Source organism: Echinops telfairi, unplaced genomic scaffold (assembly GCF_000313985.2).
Source record: "Echinops telfairi isolate 266 unplaced genomic scaffold, ASM31398v2 ScPeMD7_1;HRSCAF=3_0, whole genome shotgun sequence".
In the NCBI taxonomy this organism is placed as follows: domain Eukaryota; kingdom Metazoa; phylum Chordata; class Mammalia; order Afrosoricida; family Tenrecidae; genus Echinops; species Echinops telfairi.
The window spans coordinates 19194769-19207082 of NW_022103896.1; the positions used below are offsets into that span (position 1 = coordinate 19194769).

At 41.8% G+C, this 12314-nt stretch overlaps 1 protein-coding gene across 1 annotated transcript in view; it reads right to left on the bottom strand.

Moving 5' to 3' along the window:
• COL14A1 (collagen type XIV alpha 1 chain) overlaps positions 1 to 12314 on the bottom strand; it is a 221421-nt gene that overhangs the window by 62064 nt on the left and 147043 nt on the right. The window contains exons 34-35 of the mRNA XM_045287068.1: positions 7896 to 7973; positions 6302 to 6388 (exon numbers count right to left, since the gene is read on the bottom strand). Coding sequence (XP_045143003.1) covers positions 6302 to 6388; positions 7896 to 7973 — 165 coding nt within the window. The remainder of the gene's footprint in view (positions 1 to 6301; positions 6389 to 7895; positions 7974 to 12314) is intronic.

The following is a 12314-nucleotide window of genomic DNA, read 5'->3' on the forward strand; positions in this document are numbered from 1 at the left end:
TCTCCATTGGGGCACATGCATGTGATAGTTGGCCAATGAATAAGGAAGAATGCAGGAGAATCGATGTACTTGAATTGTGGTGCTGCAGAAGAATATTGACAGTACCATGGACTGCTAAAAGGACAAATCGACCTGTATTGGAAGAAGTACGGCCAGGGTGCTCCTTAGAGGCAAGGATGGAAAGACTTTGACTTACATATTTGGACATATCGTCAGAAGACGAGGCCCTGGTGAAGAACATCATGTTTGGTAAAGTGGGGGGCTGGTGAAAAAGAGGAAGACCCTGGATGAGATGGTTTGAATGAGCAGCCATATCAACGGGCTCGGGCACAGGAACGACAGGGAGGATGGTGCAGGGCAGGGCAGTGTTTCTGTCTGTTGTGCATCAGGTAGCTGTGGCTCAGAGACAACTGAGTGGACCTAACAACAACACCGACTTTGTTCCTATTGAAGGTTCTGAGCCAAGGATTTGCTCTTTGTCAAAATGGGGGATGAGCACATTTTAGGAGGGCCACGTGGGCAATGGATTGAGAAGTCTCTTTCATCTAGTCGAAAGGATAGAAAATCGAACAGCTTCCTTCCTATGACATTTCAATTGATTTCACGCTATGTTTATGACAACTGAAAATCATTTTGTGAACCAGCAGGGCATTAATATCACTTGGGAAAAACATTAGATCAAGTGATCTTGATAGTTTTTTCCAGCGCTTTTTTTCTTAACCACTTAAATTGTTTAAGCTATCATTATAAAATTATATTCTAGTATGCAAACATGTGCCTATAGAAAATATCAGCTGTAAGATTTTGTGGGGTTATTTTGTACATGTAGTTTACATGTGTGATGTCTCTCAGTTTGTCCAGAGTTTCCTTTGGCTGACACATGCTGACATGCAGATGTAACTCGTTCTTTTCACCGCAGCACAGTCATTCAAAACCGTGATATGCATTAGCTTATTAAACCATTTTTCTATCATTGGACAGTGAGTGTTGCTTTGATCCGGTTTTTACTATTAAAACTATGTGCCAAATAACTTCCTCATACATCCCTTAAATACAAATGTTAATAATTCTCAGAGGAAGATACTAAGAATGGATGTCTCTATCAAATCTGATAGGAGCATACAGATATATTTTCAAATGTCCCTCCAACTTAGCTGTGCCAGCTTTTATATCTGCCAATAGTATGTTCACCTCTCTCTTGACCTTAATCAATAAATGGTGTTGTTAAATGTTACATTTCTACCAAGTTGACTAATAAAGAAACAATTTACTCTTGTTTTCATTTTCACCTCCCTGAAGATGTCCAGGTTAGATCCTCTTTGCACAACTTGTATCCATTTGCGTTTTATGCTCACTGTAACTCCCTGTTTGCATAACTTACCCCATTTTCTTTGGGGTCGCCTCTGTTTCTTTCATGCACAGAAATCCTTCATGAACTTGGATACGATATTCCTTTAACATGCTAAGGAGTTGTCACTTTGAGGACCAAGGTGTGCCCGGCCCAAGCCATGGTGCTTTCAGTCACCTCATACCTCTGGGAAAGCTGCACAATGACTCAGGTGGACTAGAAAGGAATGGGCATATTTGAATTATGGTGTTGGTGCACAATCTTCAAAGTACTGGGGGCCGCCAGAAGAAGGAGCACATCTTCCTTGGGAGAAGTCCAGCCAGAGCACTGAGGATGGAAAGACTGCAGAGAGATCAGGTCCTGGAGAAGGGCACCGTGCTTGGTAAAGCCGAAGGGCAGTGTTAAGAGGAAGACCCTCAAAAAGGTGGATTGATCCTGTGGCCCCAACCGTGAGGATGGCCCAGGTGGGGCCGTGTTTCACTGCGTTGGGCATTCCCTCTGCCTCAGAGCCAAATAGATGGGACCTCGAGCAACAGCTCTGTTATACGTTGCAAATATATTCCCCCAGGCAGGCAGGCTACTTACTAATGAAAAAGCTAGATCATTATTTTCAAAGACGTCTTTGCAACCGGACATCGGCATGGTCACCATTGTGGGTCAATGTGACCGATAAGGAACGGGCCTAAGAAGGAAAATCTGAACCACTGAGGAAAGCCACGTGGGCAGCTGAGACAAGCTCGGGGCCTCATCGAAGTGATCACGTAGCACCATCGGCCTTCGGGCTACCTCCTTCTGAGCCATTCGCTGACCAGCGAAGGTTCTCATCTCCTAACCATTGCATTACTCGGTTGGCCAGGTTTTCCATATTCTGGCAACCTAATGTACACCAAAGAACATACCCAGTCTATCACAATTCTTTGTAATTCACATTTGAATCACTACTTTTTAATTGAATATTTTGTCCCAGTGTCATGATTTGTCTCACAGGTAATCACGCCATAAAGATTGTGAATATTACCGAGGAATAACTTTTTATACTTGTAACTTACTTTCTGCCTTAATCCTAACTCTCATCAGTGAGCACAAGAATTCAACAAACTTTTGTACGCACAAAAAGTCCATCTTTTGAGGAGACGTCGGACAGGGCAAGAGATGACAAAATAATAATTTATAAATTATCAAGGGCTCATGAGGGAGGGGGGAGCCGGGAGGGAGGGAAAAAATGAGGACCTGATGCCAGGGGCTTAAATGGAGAGCAAATGTTTTGAGAATGATGAGGGCAATGAATGTACAAATGTGCTTTACACAATTGATGTGTGTATGGATTGTGATAAGAGTTGTATGAGCCCCTAATAAAATAAAAAAAAGAAATGAAAAGCTGTTACCAAGGGCTCAAGTAGAAAGAAAATATTTTGAAAATGATGATGGCAACAAATGTACAAATGTGCTTGACACAAAGGATGTATGTATGGATTGTGATAAGAGTTGGACAAGCCCCCAGTAAAATTATTTAAATACTTTGAAAAACATCAAAACTCACCAAAATTTGAATATAAATTTTTTTTAATAAATAAAAGTTATAAACTTGAAGTATAAAAAAAATCCATCTTTTGAATAAGAAAAAACACATGTGGGCAAAACATATCTATTTCTTTCACCATGCCCTCCTCTTGAGTGACATGTAATTCTGCTTACTGAATTCCTGGACATAAATAAGATCAATTGTTGTTCAAGCCTTCTTGTACATTGTTTGGAATACTGTGTCATAAATGGGTTATTAACTTTAATCATGGATGATTTCAACGATTTCCCCTTATTTTACATGCCTCTGCCCTCTGGTAAGAACTCCAGCTTCTCTTTCTCTCCTCCGCTGCACTTTTCTGTTTGGAAAGTTTGACGCTTACGGTCAAATGTAAATATTTAATGACTTGTTCCAGCAACGTTGCAGATTTGAAAGCCCTCCAGCTACAAACACTTATTAAAATAAAATAAACATCATCGTAACAAAGAATGGGATCTTAATTAATCTTGAGAAGAATGAAGAAGAAACTGGAGTCATAGACACAGGCACTGAGACTGCCCTCCTGGAGGACGGAAGGAGACAGAGGTTTTCTGGGAAACTCAAGAACTGGATAAATAAAAACAAGGAAATATGAACTTGGACCTATGATCAGGAAAGGAATGGTTGAAATGTCAGACATTCTTCAAAGCTAAGAAGCTTGAAAACCTGCATTCTGAATAAATGATGGTGTGTGTGTGTGACAAAAATACCTGCTAGTAGATAGGAAGGTTCCCAGGTGGCACAGTGTTTAAGCATTTGGCTGTTAGCTAAAAGGCCAGCAGTTCAAATTCGCCAGCCTCACCATGGGAAAAGATGTGGCAGTCTGCTTCTGCAAATGTTCCAGCCTCGGAAGCCCCATGGGGCAGTGCCAGCAGAGACCACTCAATGGCAATGGTTTGAAGAGCAGGACAAGATGCCTCCCTTGAGCTATGACTGGAAACCAGTGGTCCTCTCTCGGGTTTCTGACACTACGTCTTCACAGCAGTAGGCAGCTCGGTCTTTCTGCCCCAGAGTGGTTGTACGGCTTGTCAAGGCAACTGTGAGCTCTGACTGGCATGTTCACCGTTAACTGTGCGTGTGGTCCATTGATTGCTTGTTTTCACTTTCCTACCTACTGGCTCCTTCTTTCTTTTTCTAATCATTTTATTGGGGACTTGTACAACTCTTGTCACAATCCATCCATCCATCCATCCATCCATCCATCCATCCATCCACCCATTGTGTCAAGCACATTTGTACATAGGTTGCCATCATCATTCTCAAAACATTTGCTTTCTACTTGAGCCCTTGATATCAGCTCCTCATTTTCCCCCTCCCTTCTTCTCCCCCCTCCCTCATGAACCCTTGATAATTTATAAATTATTATTATGTCTTACACTGTCCGAGGTCTCCCTTCACCCACTTTGCTGTTGTCCATCCTCCAGGGAGGGGGTTATATGTAGATCCTTGTAATCAGTTCCCCCTTTCTACCCCACCTTCCCTCCACCCTCCTGGTATCGCCACTCTCACAACTGGTCCTGAGGGGTTCATCTACCCTGGATTCCCTGGATTTCCACTTCCTATCTGTATCAGTGTACATCCTCTGGTCTAGCCAGATCCAGAATGGGCAAAGGAATGGGACGGAAATCTTCCAGGAACAAGCACAGGGCCCCTGGTCAAGGCATTTAGACTGGGAATAAACAGCTGCCTGTTAAAGAGAAGATTGGGACTCTGTGGCGATGGGAGAGGCTGTGGTTAGGTGCCATCGAGACGGCTCGGACCCATCGTGGCCGTGTGCACAACAGAATGAACCACTGCAGCGTCCTGCACCGTCCCTGCAATTGCTCCTATGCCTGAGTCCATTGTTGCTGCCACTGTGACCCTCTGTCTAATGGAGGGGCTGCTTCTTTGTCGCTGCCCCTCCACTTTACCCAGCATGATGTCCTCCTCCAGGGACTGGTCTCTCCTGACAACATGTCCGAAATATGTCATACAAAGTCTTGTCACCCTTGCCTCTACGGAGCATGCTGGCCATACTTCTTCCAAGACAGACTGGTTTGTCCTTTCAGCCGTCCATCTTGCTTTTCATATTCTTCCCCAGCACCATCATTCAAATGCATCAATTCTTCTTCAGTCTTCCTCATTCAATGTCCAACTGTCACGCGCACATGGGGCAATAGATAATGCCATAGCGTGGGTCAGGCATATGTTAGTCCTGAAAGTAAGAGCCTCCTTGCTTTTCAATACTCCGAAGAGGTCTTGTGCAATGGATTTTCCTAAGGCAATGCGCCATTTGATCTCTTGGCTATAATTTCCTTGAGCATTGATTGTGGATCCAAGACACAATCCTTGACAATTTAACCTTTTCTCCGTTTATCATGTTACCTGTTGGTTCAGTGGTGTGGATTCAGGTCTGCTTTACACCGAGTCGTGATCGTACTGAAGGCTGCAATCCTTGATCTTCACGGATATGACAGGCAGTATGATAAGATGGGTAAGTGCATCTCCTAAGGAGGCAGCGCTTTCTGGGACCACAGCCCAGCTCGGCCACACTGTGTTCTTTCAGTAAGCTCCTTGCATCTCTGTGCCCGGTTGACTCTTGTGCCAAAGAGCCAACTCAACTCTGACGGATTCACAGAGACCCACGTCCACAGAATCAAACACCCCCATCCCGTGCTGCCCTCTCAAGGCTTGAGCCCGTAGTGACAGTCCCAGCGTCGTTCCGTCTTGTCCAGGCTCTTCCTCCTCTTCTCTATCCCTCTCCCTTCTCAGGTGGCCGAAGCCCTGGCTGCTGTCTTGACTATACCTTGTTGTTTTGGTTGTTAGGTCCTGTCCAGCGAGGTCTGACTCACAGTCACCTTATGGATACCAGAATGCCATCCTCACCACTGCTTTTCTGTTCGACCCAGGCTGCAGCTACTGTGCCGATCCCTCGTGCCCTTTTCCCTGCCCTGCTACTCCCCAGGCATCATGTCCTTCTCCAGGGACTAGTCTCTCCTGATAAAGGAGGTGAGACGAAGTCTCATTATCCCCATTCCTACAGGGCATTCTGGCTATCTTTCTTCCAAGGCAGAATTGTTCATCTTCTGGTGGTTCATGGTCTTTTCAATATTCCTTTGTCAACACCATAATTCACATGCACTAATGCCTCTGAATCTTCCTTATTTACCGCCCAGCTTCCACGGGCATGGGCGGCCAGTAATGGAAATACCATGGCTTGAGTGGGGCTCCCCTTAGTTCTCAAATGGCTATCTTTGCTTTTTATCACTGTAAAGAGCGTATGTATATGATTAAGTAAATCATAGGCAAGGCCTTAAGTTCAGTGCCCAATATTAATGGATGTGTGATTATGAATGTCTGATTATTCATAGACTACTCAAAAACATAGGAAGCCCAAACTCGGCAAGACTTACTGGTGGGCCTGCTGGTCCCAGAGCCTTGGTGCTGCCTTCTGAGCAGGAGCAGGAGTGTGGAAGTTCAGGGCAAGTCTCTTCATCTCTCTGAGGAGGGGACCGAGAGCAACTGTTAATAAGACAGTCTAGAGAAATCTTATTTAAGATTAAAAAGGCAGAGCATATTCTTCCCTACTAATAAATCTTTTCTGCATATAAAAAATGGATGGTACCTGGGAGTCACAAACTACAAAAAACAGCACCATCCAGTTCTGTTTACTGGCTTCTCAAAGAAAGAAAAAAACACAAAAACCTACTGTCATTGAGTCATTTCCAAATAATAGTGACCCTATAGGACAGAGTAGAAGGGGCCCTGTGGGTTTCCAGGCCTGTAAATCTTTATGACAGCGGAATTCCTCATCTTTCTCCTTCACGGTGGCTGGAGGATTCGATCTGCTGACCTTTGAGTTAGTAGCCCAATGAGTAACAAGTAACCCACTACACACCACTAGGGTTCCTTTCACCGCCTCCTAAGGATCTTAAAATATGAATTGGTATTCCTGTATGTATGTATGTGTGTGTGTATATATATAATATATACATGATTCATTGATTACATGGGTATTAATAAAAAGGGGAAATGGCTTCCTAGTAGCATTGCATAGATTATATACTCTGTGCTTGCAATTCAAAACCATGTGGCCAGCAAGCCTGGGGTGCTCCAGGCACTGTGGGATGTTTCGAAAGTTTAAGGGAAACACAGCAATAATTAATATTCATTGTACTTCACCTAAACCACAAGCTCAAGGTAATTCACAGTTCTAACATGATTTCATTTTTAAATGCTCTTTTCAGTACTGGCATTCCTGGAAAAGTGGCTTGCAGCAGTTGCTGTGATAAAAAGCAAGTGCCATGGGAAAAGTCAGTGTGGAACAGGGAGCAGGGGTGGTGGGCTGCCTGATTGGAGGAACTATGCAGTTCCCAAGGAGCGCTGGTGGGCAGTTGTTATACACAGGGCTGCAATCTGAGCTTCCAGCAGCTTCCAGCTGTTCCACAGGAGAAAGACCTCTGGGAAGCTCAGAGGGCAGTTCTACCCTGTCCTACAGGGTCCCTATGGGTCGGCATTGACTCAATGGCAGTGAGTTTGGTTTTGTTTATTCTGGTCCCGTGGCCAATAAGCACACACATCCTGTTGGTAGATAATTGTGGTTGTTAAGAATGAAAACAACAGATAATTTTTCTTCCAGTTTGTGTGTCTTATTTTTTTATACAGCCACGAAGTTGTTAACATAAACACTTCTTCAGTGTTCAGAACTAATTCAAAGATGGAAATGAGAGGTATTTCCTTTGGCCTAGATTGCACCATAACAAAATTACTGCGACACTGTGGAATTTGTGAACCAAGTGGTGGCTCCCGGAATTGGCAGACAGCACATGGACATACATGGCGGTGTTGGCATGACACTTTCTTAACCTCTTTCTAATTCGAACTCTCATCACAATGAACCATCGACGACGTGAGTGTGGAGAAATGCCTGTCCATCTTCAGAGAAGATGTAATACAATTATAAAGAATTTTTTTAAAGTACAGAACAAATCATGAAAGCAGTCTTACCAGGCCTGGAAGTTCACAGCATTTGTCTTTATTGGCCCATAATGTGGAACAAACAATATCGAACATCTGTAACTGGAACTGCATTTAATAAAGAAAGTCAACATTCAATAAAAGTGCATAGATATGTTCATGATTAACAATTTCAGATTATAGGAGGGGCTTCAAGAAGTTCATGGGAAAATGCCATTATCCCTTAATTCCTTTTTTCTCATTAACTTTATGAAGCCCACTTGGATATTGTGTAAAATGCTCTCAATAACTTTATAATTTTAATAAGTAAATTAAGAGATAAATTCAACAAATACAAAGCTAATTTTGCTCCTCAAACACACTAGAAGGAAATATTTTGTCTATAATTTTTCCATTGCCATCTAGAGCAGGGATGCTCACAGTTTTTCAGCATGCGAGCTACTTATAAAATGATCAGGTCAAAATGATCTACCAACTACAAAACATACTTATTTTTATTTATTTATTACATTTATTCATAAATGCATTGAGAATTCTTTATATGTACAATGTATGTTTCTGTACTTTGCATGTCCGCAGGAGTCCATGTTGCACAACACAACACAATTAACTGTGTACATTTTTTGTCATTACCTGAGTTTAGTCTGATGACTTGCACAGAATGGAATGAGCCAGGGATGCATAGTCCGGACAGTAGCTGCTGACAGCCAGCCTCAAGCACACTTCCAAATGATCATCAGTCATGGACTTGGACTTAATGATCTTTATGTGGGGAAAGGCTGACTCACATAAATAAGTAGAGCCGAATCATGCAGTCAAGGAGGTAGCACATTTTCTCATGTTTGGGTACTTTCCCTCTGCGAGTAAGTTCCAGAACTGTTCATGGCTCTGGACTTCAGCTGAATGTTGGCTAGTAGTGTCAAAATCTCCCATTCTGTATTAAATAGGACTAACATATGCCTGACCCACGCTATGGTATTATCCATTGCCCCGTATGAGCGTGAAAGTTGGACATTGAATAAGGAAGACGAAGAAGGATAGAAGCATTTGAATGACGGTACTGGTGAAGAATATTGAAAGCAGGATGGATGGCTAAAAGGACAAACCTGGAGCCCCCCTGCTCCAGACTCCTTTACTTATCGCAGCTCGCCCTCTGGGTGAGGCAGCTGAGTTCCTCTGGTGAAGCCTTCCCTGCACTATTTGTCGTCCTAAATGCCTCCCTAGTCACGCGGCACCTCCAGACGTCTCTTTTCTAGCACATCTCCCGCCATACAGTGTGATTACTTATAGTAGCTGCTCCTAGCATGTGAAATCTTCATAGGACAGGAAATCACTTATTCATCTTTGCATCTGTGATCATCAGGGATGGATATGAAGTATACATTGAGGTTTATTGAATTACTGCCAACATCATCCATTTATTCCTGCACTCAGCATTTTTCCCGGTGGTGCACAATGTGAGACAGATCTTATATAGATTTCCAGGACACAAGAATAAATAAAACCTGACCCCTGTCATCAAGGAAGTTACCCTACTTTGTGAGACAGACCCATGAACTACTATTGTATATTGTATAACATACAATAGTGTTAAATGTTATGTCAGAGTCACATATGGGATTGGGAGAAACTGTGCTAAATGATGTTTTTATTTAAGCCATCAATCATACTATAAATATTTGGACAATCATGCTCCACTCATATACGTTGGCAATCACTCATTGTACTGTTTGAAATATAGACAAACATTGGTATACAAGCATGAACTGCAGAACATCGTGTCCATGGTTCCAATCCCCATAGATTCTATTATATTAATATTTTGAGTTACATACAATGGGGCATAATTTAAAAAAAACAGGCGATCCTTCGCAATGAGCCTCAAATCATTACTCTTGTATTATTATGTTAATGATGTTTTAGTATATCTGGTGTGTTTCCCTGATATTTTTTTATTTGTAGAATGGTACACTATCTCCTCTAAATTTGAATAATTGATGTTAGATCAAAAAAATACACCTAACTGGCTAGCATACATACAAATTCAACTTAAAGAAAGACTTAAAAACAGGACTCATTTGTGATCCGGAAACCACCAGTGTACAATGCCATGTTCACACGCCACCGAAATCACCTAACACCCTACTCCACAGAACACATGGACCTTAGGACTGTACCATTTATTAAGGGCTAACAATGGAATCATTTTTATGTTATATCTAATATTACATTTATTTTAATATTTTATTTCTTTAAAATATATTATATTGTCATATTATATTTAATAATATATTATATTATTTTCAGATATTAAGTGTGCCATCAGTTTCAAAGCTGGGAAAAGGAAGAGGTCATATTATTTTTAAGTCTGCAACTGTTCTCCATAAGTGCTATTTACAGAAATGGAATCTTTATGTCATCCTAAGGAATATGACTTCTCCCTTGTCAACAGAAAGGGTTCCCTGGATGGAAATGGGAATGCCTGAGTAGTGGCATTCCCAAATAAGTTAATAAAAATGCATACATAAAAAGTTAAAATGCATACAATATAGCCTGGTAAAAAACACATACTTCATGCAGCCAACAAAATGAGATTCTGGAAAAGGAAGCACTTTAGAGAGAATTCCAGGGGGAGTGTAGGAGGGATAAATCGATGGAACACAGGCATGGAGTAAAACTAGTCTACTTGGTATTGTAATGGTAGATACATGATAGTATACATTTAGGTAACAAAGACATAGATTTAACCCTAATGTAAAATATAGATTCTAGGTAATAATAAAGTATTAGTATTGGTCCATCAATTTTGACAAATGTGTAAGATGATAATAACAGGATAAATCGTGTATGGTGAAGCTTATGGGAACTCTCTGTATTTTTGAAAGAATTTCTCTGTAAATCTGAAACTGTTTTAACATTTTTTTAAAAGGGATCACAGTTTTATGGTCCAGTTAACGGGTCTGGTAACAAGTTCAACGCTTCTGTTCTACCTGCTAGTTCTTTGCACAGTGCCTAGGGTCTTAGAGTTTGCAGATAGTAATCCAAGGCCTAATAATTAGTTTTTATTCACCAGGAACAACAGATGAAGAAGGAGAATCAGGCTGAAATGTGTGGCTAGTTTTGCTTCCATGAAAAACTGCAACGTTTGCCATAAAACCTGGACAGGATGGTACCTGCCTACCATTATCGAACATTATCGTCCGATTCATAACAGTAGCAAAATTACAATTATGAAGTAGCAACGAAAATAATGTTATGGTTGGGGGTCACCACCACATGAAGAACTGTATTAAAGGGTCGCAGCATTAGGAAGGTTGAGAACCACTGCCTTAGAAGACTCCTGATGAAAAGGGGAGAGATGTAGATCAGAATTTCAAATTCTCATGGAATCCAGCCGTCTGGATCCATGGAGGAGGGTTGACCCCCTGAAACTACTGCCTTTGGGTAATCTTTAAACTTTAAGCCAAAAATATCCCTGGCAGCCTTCTTACAACCAAACGACAGTTTAGCTTAACCAGTAAAAAATTAAAATTGAAAAAAGGTCTACCTTGAATAGTATTCTCTTTTAAGAGCTATGCATATGGACTAAAACTGACAATAGCAACTTAAAGATTTGAAAGGACCCCAGGGCCTGATGGGTGTCTGTTAATGTGGGAGAACAACTCCGAAAATGAGGTGAGAAACTTGAAGAATGTGATCCGTGTCTCTAAATCTTACATGTAGAAACTGCTGAATTGCTGTGTGTGTTGCTGTGCATATTCTTATCACCAACACAATAAATCAAATTCAAAGGTGGAATGAAAGAAAAATGCCCATGCAGTATCACAAAAAAAATCTGTACTGTCTGAAATCAGAGACTGAAATCAGAGTTTTACCTGGAAGAAGCTTGGCTTGCAGCCAATGGCGATTCCAGCCTCGTTTTGCAAGGCCAATAAAAAAGAAAGAAAGGAATCCCCTGTGAGCTGTAAAAGCAGATGCATGAGTCAAGGCATCGTGCTTTCCTGTTTTATGTACATCTGTGTACCCTTTGAGGAAATATGTGTGTGGCTTGCTGCTCTGCACCCCGCATTGATCAGTTAAACACCTTTTAAAAGGTGTACAGAGAAAACATCCAACAAAATGATAACCTTTTAAAACACCTCTCAAGGAACGTTACTGCTCATTTCATGAAAGGTGACAAGGGGACTATTTCCAGGGGCAGAGGTTGGGCCTGTGAAGGGACACTTCTTGGGTGTAAAACCAGACTCATTGACTCATAAGGGGAAATGTTTTGAACAGGTACTTCAGGTCTTGGAGTTTCAGCTTCCTAGCCTACCAAATCCCTATAGTGGTAGTTATGGACACCGATGAGGAACCCTGGGGGTGTACTGGCTTTCATGATAGGCTGCTCACTGCAAGGTAAGCAGTTCTAAACCCCCAGTGGCTCCCAGGGGTGAGACTAGGATGTCT